Source organism: Ctenopharyngodon idella, chromosome 21 (genome assembly GCF_019924925.1).
Source record: "Ctenopharyngodon idella isolate HZGC_01 chromosome 21, HZGC01, whole genome shotgun sequence".
NCBI classification, from domain to species: domain Eukaryota; kingdom Metazoa; phylum Chordata; class Actinopteri; order Cypriniformes; family Xenocyprididae; genus Ctenopharyngodon; species Ctenopharyngodon idella.
This window is the reverse complement of record NC_067240.1, coordinates 1,555,742-1,568,012: the sequence shown is the minus strand read 5'-3', so window position 1 is coordinate 1,568,012 and position 12,271 is coordinate 1,555,742. Positions and strand designations below refer to the sequence as shown.

Genomic DNA, 12,271 nt, shown 5'->3' with positions numbered 1-12,271 from the left:
CGAGGAATAAGAGTCTTATCTAGAGAAACCATCGATCATTTTCTAAAAAACCCACAAATGCTCGTCTTGCACTGCTCTGCGATGCGCCACGCATTACGTAATCATGTTGGAAAGGTCACGCGTGAGGTAGGCGGAAGTACTGCGGTAGGGCGAAAATCTAATTTTCTCCTCCAACTTCAAAATCATCCGACATCGTTGTTTCACCTTTTTTGTAAAGAGTTTGACTTAGTCTTTACACGTTTGCTTTGTAAACACTTGCTCAGTACTTCCACCTACGTCACGCGTGACCTTTCCAACGTGATTACGTAATGCGTGGCGCATCACAGAGCAGTTGAAGACGAGCATTTGTGGTTAAAAAGTATATAAATGTTTTTTTTCAGAAAATGATCGATGGTTTCTCTAGATAAGACTCTTATTCCTCGTCTGGGATCGTGTAGAGCTCTTTGAAGCTGCACTGAAACCCGTTGAACCCCAGTGAAGTCCACTATATGGAGAAAAATCCTGGAATGTTTTCCTCAAAAACCTTCGTTTCTTTTTGATAAACATCTTGGATGACATGGGGGTGAGTAAATTATCAGGAAATTTTAATTCTGAAGTCAACTAATCCTTTAACAGTTTAATTATAACAGATAAGTAGTCAACAAAATTTCATTTATTTGCAAAATACTTATTTCATACAATTTTTATGTTTTATATATTTACAGAAAATGCATTTCTTTTAAAAAATGTTTTTGTTTTTTTTATTATCCACATTGTTTCAATGTTTTTTCCCCATTTTTTTTTTTTTAAATCAATTATTTAAATTATTTTGCCAAATAATTTTGTCAGATAAAGACCATAACAAAGTTTAGTGTGTTGTTCTTCCATCATATTGTTCTTCCAAAATATTTTCCTCATATTTTGATGGTGTAATCAAACTTGTATAGTTGTTAAAAACAAATGTCCCCTCAAGATGTCACTTGTGGCCACTACTGAATGTGCACAGCTAGCGATCACAAACCCTTACTGAAAATGTTGTGCTTGTAGAAAAACACCTTCCACTCTGTTTGTTTGTTTGTTTGTTGAGGTTTTTCTCACTGCAGGTCCGCGACTCCCTGTCTCTCTGTCTGCATGCATGGCTTCGCTCTGCCATCTCTCTCTCTCTCTCTCTCTCTCTCTCTCTCTCTCTCTCTCTCTCTCTCAAGCGCTCATGGGATTTGTAGTTCTTGCTCACTCAGTCACAGCTGTAGATCTTCACCATTTAACCTCTTAATGAATGTGTGTTTTAAGAACTGCTTCTGCCGTTTGTGAAAGGTTGGTTTTAGTTTGTCAAAAGGAAAGGTGTAGGTATATTTTTGTCATTTTATTTTCTTTTGTTATAGTCAGGGAGAATTTGAATTTTGTAATATATTATAATTATTATTTTACTTTTTAAATAATTGTTAATTTTTTGTAATGGCTACTATGGAGTACTACAGCGTAATACTCTATCATTGGTTTTCAGTTTAGATTGATTTTATCACACACACACACATACATATCTATATGTGTTAGATATGAAAGAGCTGCACGATTCTGGATAAATAGAGATCACGATTATAACAAATAACATGTAATTTAATCAAATTAATTGCTGCAGTGTATTAAAAATAATTAATTTTAAGTCAGTTGAGTGAATAATTCAATGACTCAATCATAAAGACTTCACTTGTTTCATTACTGGGTGAATCAGTGTTTTTGAATGAATCTCTTGAATGAATGATTCAATGATAAATACATATTTTAACAGTCACTTGTCGCCACCTACTGGTGTAACAGTGTAACTGATACAATCTTTATTTGAAGCGTCACGTTACTTTCAAAAGGTGATATACTCTATTTTGATCACTACTGTTAGACATCAGTGTTTATATCTGAACTATAAACTTTTATCTCAGTATTCTGTGATCGTCTGAATTATTGTAAGACATAAATAATGATACTGTGTGTTAGAAAAGACTGTTTGTGAAATCAATTCATGACAGAACGCAAATCTAAATGTTTGCTGCATCGTGCTCGTCAAAGGTTTAATCGATAGAGCCGAATCACTGTCATTTAGGAATGAGATCACATGGGTGTTTGAATCGAGATCGGCATCTTTTAATGATTAATCGTGCAGCTCTAATATAGACACACAGTATATATTTAAGCATCTGTAGTTTGTTTTGTTCAATTGCAAATTTTTTGTTGAATTAACCATATTTTATCCATCTTTTTCCAGGTTTCAGTAGAATGCATTTCAGCACAAATATTTACTATGCTAATAAAAGTTTCCACCTGAAAACCACTATAATAACAGTAATATTAGTGATGTTTATTAATATCTGATGATTCGACAGTACTGTAACTGTTTGTGTAAAATACTGACTTGAAGTTAAATAAGAAAACTATTTAAGCAGCTGCCTAATGATCCCGTATTAACTATACAGAAATTAAATTTTTTGTACTTTCATATGTCTTATTTAATATGAAACAGCAAAGACAAAAAGGTGTCTAAAAGTTATGATTTAAAAATACATTTATTTGGTAACGCTTTACAAAAATGTCCTTTTATTAACATCTGTTAACTACATTAGTATACAAGAATTAGCAATTAAAAATACTTGTAAAGCATTTATTAATCTTAGTTAATATTAATTTCAACATTTACTAATGCATGAAATAAAAATCAAAAGTTGTCTGTTGTATCTAACATGAATTAACAATGAATAGCTGTATTTTTATGAACTAACTTTAAAAAAGATTAATAAATACTGCACATTGTTAATGTTAGTTAATGTTAACTAGTGGAACCTTATTGTAAAGTGTTACCAATTATTCTTATACGTTTATACACATTTTTGTCTTAAATATTGGTGTTGACCCGGTTGTATTTTGATGGAAACTGTGGTTACCATAGTAAATAATTATAAAAACTAGATTTTTTTTTTTTTTTTGTAATAGTCATACTAACAGCCATAATAACCAATTAGTTTCTAGATTTTAATTTCTAGGTATTTCCTGTGTTCATGTATTCAGTTTATTTTCATTTAATAACGGCTGCTTTACTCTTCTAACACTGCTGGAGGCCTTTCTTTCTTTCCTTCTTTCTTTCTTTTTTTCTTTTTCTTTCTGTTTCACGTATCTTTTCCTCTCTTTTCAAGCTGCCGTCGCTGTTCCGTCTTCAGGAGTGTCTTACTCTCCCTCAGTCAATGAAGGTATTCTCTCTGAATAAAGGCCTCTCTCTCTATCTCTTTCTCTCTATTTCTCTCCCTCTTCCTTTTCTCTAGCCGCGCTCGTTTTCTCTCCCTGTGCTTTCCGTCCGCCTCGCGCTCAGTGCCTGTGTGTGTTTATTGTGTTAGTGTCATTGGTTCTGTCTCTAGGTTCAGTTCACTTCCTCTACTCTACTGTACCTCGTGCTTGTAGTCGTTTTCTGTCTGTCTGTCTGTTTTTCTGTCTGTCTGTGTGTAATTGTCTTGGACTGCATGCTTACTTCACATACACACGTTTATCTTCTGATCCTCAGTGTTTTAATAAACTTCTTCACGAGTAAAATAATTAAATCCTTGTTTCTGTACTGTATATACTGTAGATATAACATCAACAAAGATTAATAAATGCTGTAAAACACATTGTTCATTGTTAGTTCATGTTAGTTAATATACCAACTAATGTTAACAAACGAGAACTTAGTGTTACAAAATCTTGAACATTAGTAATGGAAATTTTTAGCAAAAAGAAAAGTGATATTAAATATATTAAATGATATTTTTTCTGATAATGCTTCAGTGTTTCTGCTTCGCACGTCTTTCCATTCTTAGAGATCCAGTGTAGATTTTTTCAGTTTGAGTGTGTTTTCATGAATTTAATCAGTTTATATAAACCGACGGCCTGAATGTCCAGTAGCTTTAAGAATATTTTCCTAAAGGTAAGTTTGTTGGTCTTGTTTCACAAAGAAATGTAATTTCTTTGAAGCTGAGTCAGTTTTCTCCTCAGAAAGTGCATTACCGTGTTTTCCAACAGCTGTTCCATATATTTCTGATATATGTGATTCTGTGGTGGATGTTGCTCATTTTCCCCTCATGATGCTCATGTTTCTCTGTGGTTTCTCTAGGGTCCTGTAAGGATGGGCTTCAGAGCAGCAGGCTGTTGTGAGTCGTTGTGATTGACTCTCTGTGTGATTGTGTGTTTGTGTAGGTTGGAGTCAGCTTGCCGCCATGCATTGTGTCATGCTTCCTGATCTGCTGGGTTTGGATAAATTCAGGCCTCCTCTACTGGAGATGTTGGCGCGCAGGTGGCAGGACCGCTGCCTGGAGGTACTAAAGTCTATTATTGATATTTCAATAGTTATGTATTTGTTTCTTTTATTCAAATACTTTTGTAGTGATCATTCTCTTTGCTCAGTCCTTAATTTTGCTCATTGACTTTTAGCTGGTAAGTCATAAACTCTCCCTAAAGTAATGTTTAGCTGCATAATTTGACTTTAATATAGAATATGTCAGGAGAAATAATCTTTAGCAATAAGAGCAGATGCACAGATACATTGGGCATCACAATTTACAGTAACTGAGTCAACATTAAACTAAAAATCAAAAACATAATGTTGAACAGTAGCATTTTGCCAGAAAAAAATGACTGCAGCTGCTTTAATTTTAACGTTTTCAGTCTGTTAACATAGTTAACTTAATTAGTTAACATGAACTAACAATAAAAATACATTTATTAATCTTAGTTAATGTTAATTTCAATATTTATCAATTAATTATTAAAATTAAAAGTTGCATCTGTTCATATTATTTAATTTTTTATTATTGGACCTCAGCTGATTGTGTTTTTGTTAACTAATGTTAATAAAGATTAATAAATACTGTAAAAAAAATATATTGTTACAGTATTTGTTATTGTTATTTATTAATATATCTTTGTTAGTTAATGTTAGTTAATTTATTTATTAGTAAATATTGAAATTACCTAATAAATGCTGTAGAAGTGTTAGTACACTCCTACAAAAATGTTGGGTTAAAAATGGACAAACCCAGCGATTGGGTTGTTTTAACCCAGTGGTTGGGTTAAATGTTTGCCCAGCCTGCTGGGTAGTTTTTTTTAACTCAACTATTGTTTAAAAATTTTTGAATTGCTTGCTTAAAATGAACTCCATATATGCTGGAAATTAATATTTATTAAATTGCTAATTAATTAATGTTCACCTTTTGATTATTATTGTTTCCTCTAGTAATTATGTGTCTGATTTTTAATTTCCAACCTATTTTGGGTTCATTTTAAGCCAGACATATAGTCATTTTTAAACAATAGTTGGGTTAAATAAAACTACTCAGCAGGTTGGTCAAACATTTAACCCAACTGCTGGGTTAAAACAACCCAATCGCTGGGTTTGTCCATATTTAACCCAACTTGGGTTGTTTTTAACCCAGGATTTTTTGTGTTCATGTTAACTAATGTAGTTATGTTAACATTAAACCTACAGTAATTACTAGAAAAACTACTGAAATTGTAGTTGATTAAGGTTTTTAGTTTTAGCTATATATTGTTCATCTCTAATGATAATTATTACATGATTATTTAAATTTTCAATAATATTAAAGTAAACCTATTGCTTTTTCACATGTTCATCTTTCTTTAGTGTGTTTAATGTTGCTGTTTGAGCATGAAAAATAAGTTCTTCTCTATATCAGTGTTTCTGAACTCCCTGAAACGCCTCCATCTTGAGTTTTCTTCACAATATTCCTCATTTAAATAATTCATACACAGAATAAAGGGGCGGGGCCTGGTTGAGTTAGTTAGTAGTGTGTTGAAACTGGCGGTTATGGTAAGGGGCGGGACATTTCCCAAACACCAATCACAACACACTGCCCCAGCCGACCAATCAGAGCACACTGTGCTTTTCAGAAGGAGGGGCTTCATAGAGACAGGAACTAAACAGAGCGTTACTGACAGACTGGGAAGAGAGGAGCTGCAACAATGGAGAACATGAGGAAAATAATCAACATTCAAGCATGAAAATCTGTTCTAGTAGAGCCTGAAAACAAAATCCTTTAATATTTTATTCATAATTTACCAGAAGTCTTTTGTTTTTGTGAGTAGCACTGTGCCCAGCGATCTGAGTTTTTTCAGAGTGTGACGCCCGTGACCGCAGAGGTGTCGTACGCCACACTGAGAGAGAAATGAAGAAAGACAGACAGAGAGAGAAAGAAAAGAAAGAAAGAAACGCTCTGTTAAGCATTCTTAATCCTTTTTCTCCAAGGGTTCCTCTCTGTCTCTCTCTCTCTTCTCGCATTCACTTTCATTCGTATCTTGCAGCTTTAGCACCTGCTAACCCCGCGGGACAAAGACACACACTCCATCTCTCTCAATGGCTTCTTTCAGGCTTGTGCTTTATTCGTGAGCTTCATCTCAGCGGTCTGTCATTTGAGTTCGGCTGCTGTGGCTTCAACTGCACTTTCTTAAAGAGAGCCTTTTCAACAGGAACGCTGCAGTGTCTGTGTGTAAACCTGATGTGTGTGTGTGTGTGTGTTGCAGGTTCGAGAGGCGGCCCAGGCTCTCCTCTTGGCTGAACTGCGCCGGATCGGTCAGTCAGGCAGGAAGGACACCATTGACATGTGGGCGCCGTATCTGCCGCAGTACGTGGACGCGGTGAGCTCCCGTAAGTATTACACTGAACACTCCTGCTGGTTCAATTTCAGTTATCAATCTCAGTCAACACACACACGTCAGGTTTATATATTATAATATTATATATTACAAGTTTAATAAGACAGACAGATTTGCCCCTATTTGGGTGTGAGCAAAAACACACCGTTTTTGTGTGTGTCCCTTTAAATGCAAATGAGCCCCCTTTCCAGAAGAGGGCGGAGCTTTAACAGCTCACGCTTCGGTCGCTCAACAACAACAAAGCTGGAGAATCTCACGCAGCCAAAATGACCCTCGTTTGTGAAGCAGTCTGGCGTAAAATGACGGCATGTCAACAACACTCTACTACAACAACTCTTCCTCTTCTCTAAAGCAGCCCAACATGGCCTCGCCCCCTTTCTTGTGTGTTCTCGGGGGTGAGGTTTATGTAAATTTTAGGGTTAGTGATGTCACTAACCCAGGAAGAAGCTCGTTGTAGTCCCTACCAGCCATTTATTGTAGTCCTTAAAAAGCGATTTCTGTAAAAGAAAATATCTCCTTTGCATTGAACTTTGAGCGTCGTAACTTTGCATATGTTAAGATCAAACAGCAACATTACACACTAACTAAAGTTAAAAAAGTCAAATCATATTCAACCACCCCTTTAATATTCTATCTGATCAAACTTTTATTTATTTCTGTGAAACTAGCCAGTACACCCATAAGTTTTTACATTAACACAACAGAATTGAACATGTCAGGGCATGTTTTGTACTTCCTGGCACACACAGGAAGTCAGATACGTCTCCCAAGGACGTTGATGTAGTTGGCCACAGATGAACCAGCACAAACACTCCAGGTCATGGGAACCGTAGGAGAGTTTTCGAGGAGATTCTGGGGTGAATCAGGAATCTTTGAGATTCACCCCAGGATCTCAGTGATGGGAAATACTTTGCTTTCCACTCCCGATTACAGACACGTTCAGTTACGTTTACCAGCACAAACCTCACACCGCCTACTGAGGAGAAAACCTCCAGACACGCCGCTCATCAAAGCAGATGAGGAGTGTGAAAACACACAAACACAGGGTATAATGTGTCTGCGGCTGTTTTCACACTCAGTTCGATTGTTTGGTCCAAACCTGAGTTCGATCCCTTCCTCCCTCCCGCCCTCGCAGGTCTTATTTCAGTGTTTGTGTTGTATTGATGTTCCTCAAACATCCTGCATAGGGTTTGTTCTGAACCTCTAAGAGCAGATCATTTCAGTCTCAGGTTTGCTGTTTGTTCTTTGTTTTTGTACTTTATACTTTATTACTTTTTTAAGAAGTTGTTGAGCACAGTTTTTTCCCCTGTCTTGATGTATTTCCTATTGAAACAGGATGTTTCGATCTATGTTCTCCTTGCTAGTCAGCGGTAGGTGGATTTAGGGGCCGGGACATTCTCATTCTAGAGAGCACGTGAGTCTGATAGAAAGGTGTCAGAATACACAGTGCATCACAGTTTGTTGCGTTTGGGGCTGCATAGCCGCAGACCAGTCAGGGTGCCTGATTGATAATAATCATAAATGTTTCTTGAGCAGCAAATCAGCATATTAGAATGATTTCTGAAGGATCATGTGACACTGAAGACTGGAGTAATGATGCTGAAAATTCAGCTTTGATCACAGGAATAAATTACACGTTAACATATATTCATATAGAAAACAGCCGTTTTAAATTTTAATAATATTTCACAATTTTTACTGTATTTTTGATCAAATAAATGCAGAATTGCTGAGCAATAGAGACTTATTTCAAAAACATTAAAAATCTTACCAAACCCAAACTTTTGAATGCTACTCTAGATGATCTCAAAGCTAACAGACAATCATTAAAAACCACCTAAATGGTTAGCAGCATAATTATGCTGTCTTGTAAGATGTATTACAAATCACTTATGAGGATTCATTTCATCTTAGAAGGCAGTTGTCTGTGTAGGCAGTAGACGACTCATTAGAGTTTAGAACAGAGCCGCAATGTCACCTACAGTATATGTAACATCAGTGTGTGTGTGTCTAAAGTCATTTACAGCAAGAAGGCTTTGGTGTGTGTGTGTGTGTGTCTCTATGGGCCGTTGATGGGAGGCAAGCAGTGGCCCCTGGGAACGGTTGCCATGGTGACGGTTGCTGGTCAGTGTAATGTTACCGTGGCAGCAGTGACCTCAGCAGGGTACAGGACTGCAGGGGTCACTGAAACCGATCTGTCCCGCGCACACACACACGTTTATTGAGTGAGTAACAGTACGAATGTCTTTTGCCATTTTAGTATTTGCTCTTTTATTGAGATGTTTTACAACGAGATGTTCAGAAACACACACACACACGCAGTGTCCTTTACAGTCGTATGTTTATATCAGCACTGATTATCGACCTTTTTATGAGGTCAAGCATCACTATTACCATTCATCATATATTTAGTTTTAGGAGTTTGTTCAAATCACTGAATGCGTAACTCGTCCTGCAGCTCTTGTTTGATTTCTCTAATCATGTCTTGTTGAGGAGACAACATGTTTTGGACGATAATGTAATTAATTTGATATTGACTTAATTTTAGGTTTTTCAACAAATAAACAAAATGAGATAAAAAAAAACCCCAATACTTTACATTAAAGGAAATAACAATATTCTAATAAGCAAAAAAAGACAATACACAGCTTACACACATTTGGGATAAAATAGTTCATTTTTAATTGAATTGAACTATTTTTGTTTTTTGTTACTTTTATTTTATTATTATTATTATTATTATTATTATTTTGCATACTCTACACGGTAAAACATGATCATGATTTTAATGGTAAATGATGAAAACGGTTAAATAAATGAAAAACAGTTAATTGGTTTACAGAAAGTTAACTGTAATAGATCTAATCGTACATTTTATGTAATTTTACAGTAAAATACCATTAAATTTACAGTTTTTGGAAGTGAAAAATAACAAGTCATTGTATAATTTACATTGAAAAACCGTAAATTGACATTCCCACAATTCCCTGCGTGGTGCTTCACATTTGATGTATTTCTTTGATGTAGTTTCTTCTTAGTTTTTTCTAATCAGTTATGTACATTAGGGTTTTAAGTTACATCTAATGTTGTTAAACATTAATTTATTATAAAACATTATTACAAAACAGATATTAGTACTTTAATAGGTTGGTAAAGTAACATTATATCAGTTAATGAAATACGTTTTTTTACTGTAAATTTAAGTTAAATCTGTAAAACCTAAAATGTTGTTACCGTTTTTCACAGTAAATTTCTAGCATCCACAGCTGCCGGGTTTTTTACCATAAATTTAACTGAATTCTTTTACAGTGTGTAAAATAAACAGTTATGAACTGTAATTATTAAAATATAAACCTTTTAAATTATACGGTTTTGAACTGTAAAATAGACAGCTGTCCCATAAAACCTAAAATGGTGCAACCATATTTTTTACAGTAACATTCTGACAACCACACAAACGGGGATAATATGTAAATAAAGTATGCAAATACAGTTCTCTAATATGCATAAAAATACACAGCACATACATTTTGAATAAAATGATTCAATTAAATTGAACTTTTTTTTATTGTTTATTTTTGTTTTTTAGTGTTTTTAATGAATTTCTGCATACTTTATTATCCAATTTAAGTATGCAAATGCAGTAATATGCATAAAAATACACATACATTTTGGATAAAATTATTCATTTTTAATTAGATTTTACTTTTTTGGTTACTAATTGCACGTAAAAAAATCAGACAAAAATATTACATTAAAGTAAAATCTAGTCAGGAATTATATTTTGTTTTTATGTTTTTGAATCACAATATATGCGATTTTGTCTTTCATCACTGGAAAATTTTGTAATTTTTTTGTAAGCTTGTTAATTGATTAATACTTGCTTCTCTCAAGCAGATTTACACATCTATGATTTAAAGTCTTTCTCTAATGGGAAAACAGATCACAAATACTGATGACTCATCTTGCACCACACAGATTTTTGTCCAATCATGTGCTCTCTAGAATGAGAATGCCCCGCCCCCTAAAACCACTTGACTAGCAAGTTAAAACACAAGCACAAGTTAAGCTCTGTGACTGTGTAAATGTGTTTTGGTCTGCGAGTCGAGACCAAGCTTTACTCTTTCCGTTCCTGAATCATACAATACGAATACACACAGATCAGGCGTTTAGGTGTGTGTGTCACGTCAGCAGCAGCCCTGAAAGCACACAGGTTTTTGATTTGTAGCCTGACTGAAGGCTTTTACCGACGGCGGTCAAGCGCTGGTGTTTTTAAGCGTGTCTCTGCTGCTATTGCAGTTAAAGGTCAGCTCTCCCTCTCACAGAAACACACAGATGCATGCTGGGCATTAGCTGCTCTGGAAATGAATAAATGACCTTTTCCTGTTCACAAAAAAGCATGTGGAATAAACGACAGGCTCTGAGAAAAAAACAGACATATGCAGTGAAAGTGAGACAGGTGCATTCTGGGGTTCTGTGATGGGCTTTATATAATATCTATGGTGGAATGTGTCACAGGAAATGGTTGAATAGAGAATAAACAAAATAAAATGTGATGTAGAAAGGGAGGTGTAAAATACACACAAACATGATGTGTGCACTTCTGATGGAGAACTGGTTTGATTCATGCCATTAGATTGATGATAAAATAATTTTGAGTGTGTGTGTGTAAGAGTATGTGTTTGTATATGTGTAAGAATGTGTGTATTTGTGTATGTGTAAGAGCGTGTGTGTGTGTGATCCTCTGTTCTGGGCTCTATTCACCCGTCACTTCATTAAGCAGACCTCCATGAACTTCACTTACACACACACACACTGCTCGAGCAGCTGTTGTCTCTTTGATCATCTGAATGAATGAATGAATGACTGCTGTCTTCTCCATCCTCTCATCCTCCCTCCATCACTTCTTTCTGTAGCAACATTTTTAGGAGTTATCGCTCCTGACACTTGCTCTTTTACAAAGAACAAACCACCCACCTCTGTTTCATATGACTACAGTCTAACCCAAACCCTGAAATCAAACATTTTTTTACATTAATAATTTTTACATTCGAGTGCCTTTTTTGTAAGGTCAGCAACAGTTTTGTGCCAAATGTTCATCACACGTATGTCTCCTCTCTTCAGATGTGTGAATCTCTGCATACTCAAGTACATGATTTAAGTATGCAGATTTTATTTGTCTGTTTATCTTTGGTTGTTGTAGTCATTCAGTCGCTCTCTCTCTCACCTTCACTGCTCAAGCTCGGCTCTCCTGTTAGATGTTCACGGCTGGGATTTACCCTTCCCAGCATCCCCTGGGGTGATGAGCGGTGAGGTAGAGGGGCAGAGCGGTGGGAGGGACGGATGAGCAGGTGATTAAAACAGGCCTCAGGCGGTTCTTCCGTGAGAGAGCGGTCAGGCCCACGGATGTGCCTCTATAATCCCACACAGTTTTCCTGCACACACACCCTGAGGGTGAAAGACACGCTCAAACCCTCCGTACCAGCCGTTTATCTTCAAGGAATATTCTGGGTTATTTACAGCTTAAGCTCTATCGACAGTGTCCGTGACGAGCTGTCAATTACCTCGGAGAAGAATTTACACTGAAAACAAACAAAACACATTA

At 35.8% G+C, this 12,271-nt stretch overlaps 1 protein-coding gene across 6 annotated transcripts in view; it reads left to right on the top strand.

Annotated features, from left to right (window-relative positions):
* LOC127504274 (WD repeat-containing protein 7) overlaps positions 1-12,271 on the top strand; it is a 94,014-nt gene that overhangs the window by 33,882 nt on the left and 47,861 nt on the right. For 4 of the 6 annotated variants that reach the window (XM_051878834.1, XM_051878831.1, XM_051878833.1 and 1 more), the window contains 3 exons: positions 3,162-3,215; positions 4,195-4,313; positions 6,535-6,658. In XM_051878834.1, the coding sequence (XP_051734794.1) occupies positions 3,162-3,215; positions 4,195-4,313; positions 6,535-6,658 (297 nt within the window). The remainder of the gene's footprint in view (positions 1-3,161; positions 3,216-4,194; positions 4,314-6,534; positions 6,659-12,271) is intronic. The other 2 variants (XM_051878835.1, XM_051878832.1) reach the window with 1 other exon arrangement.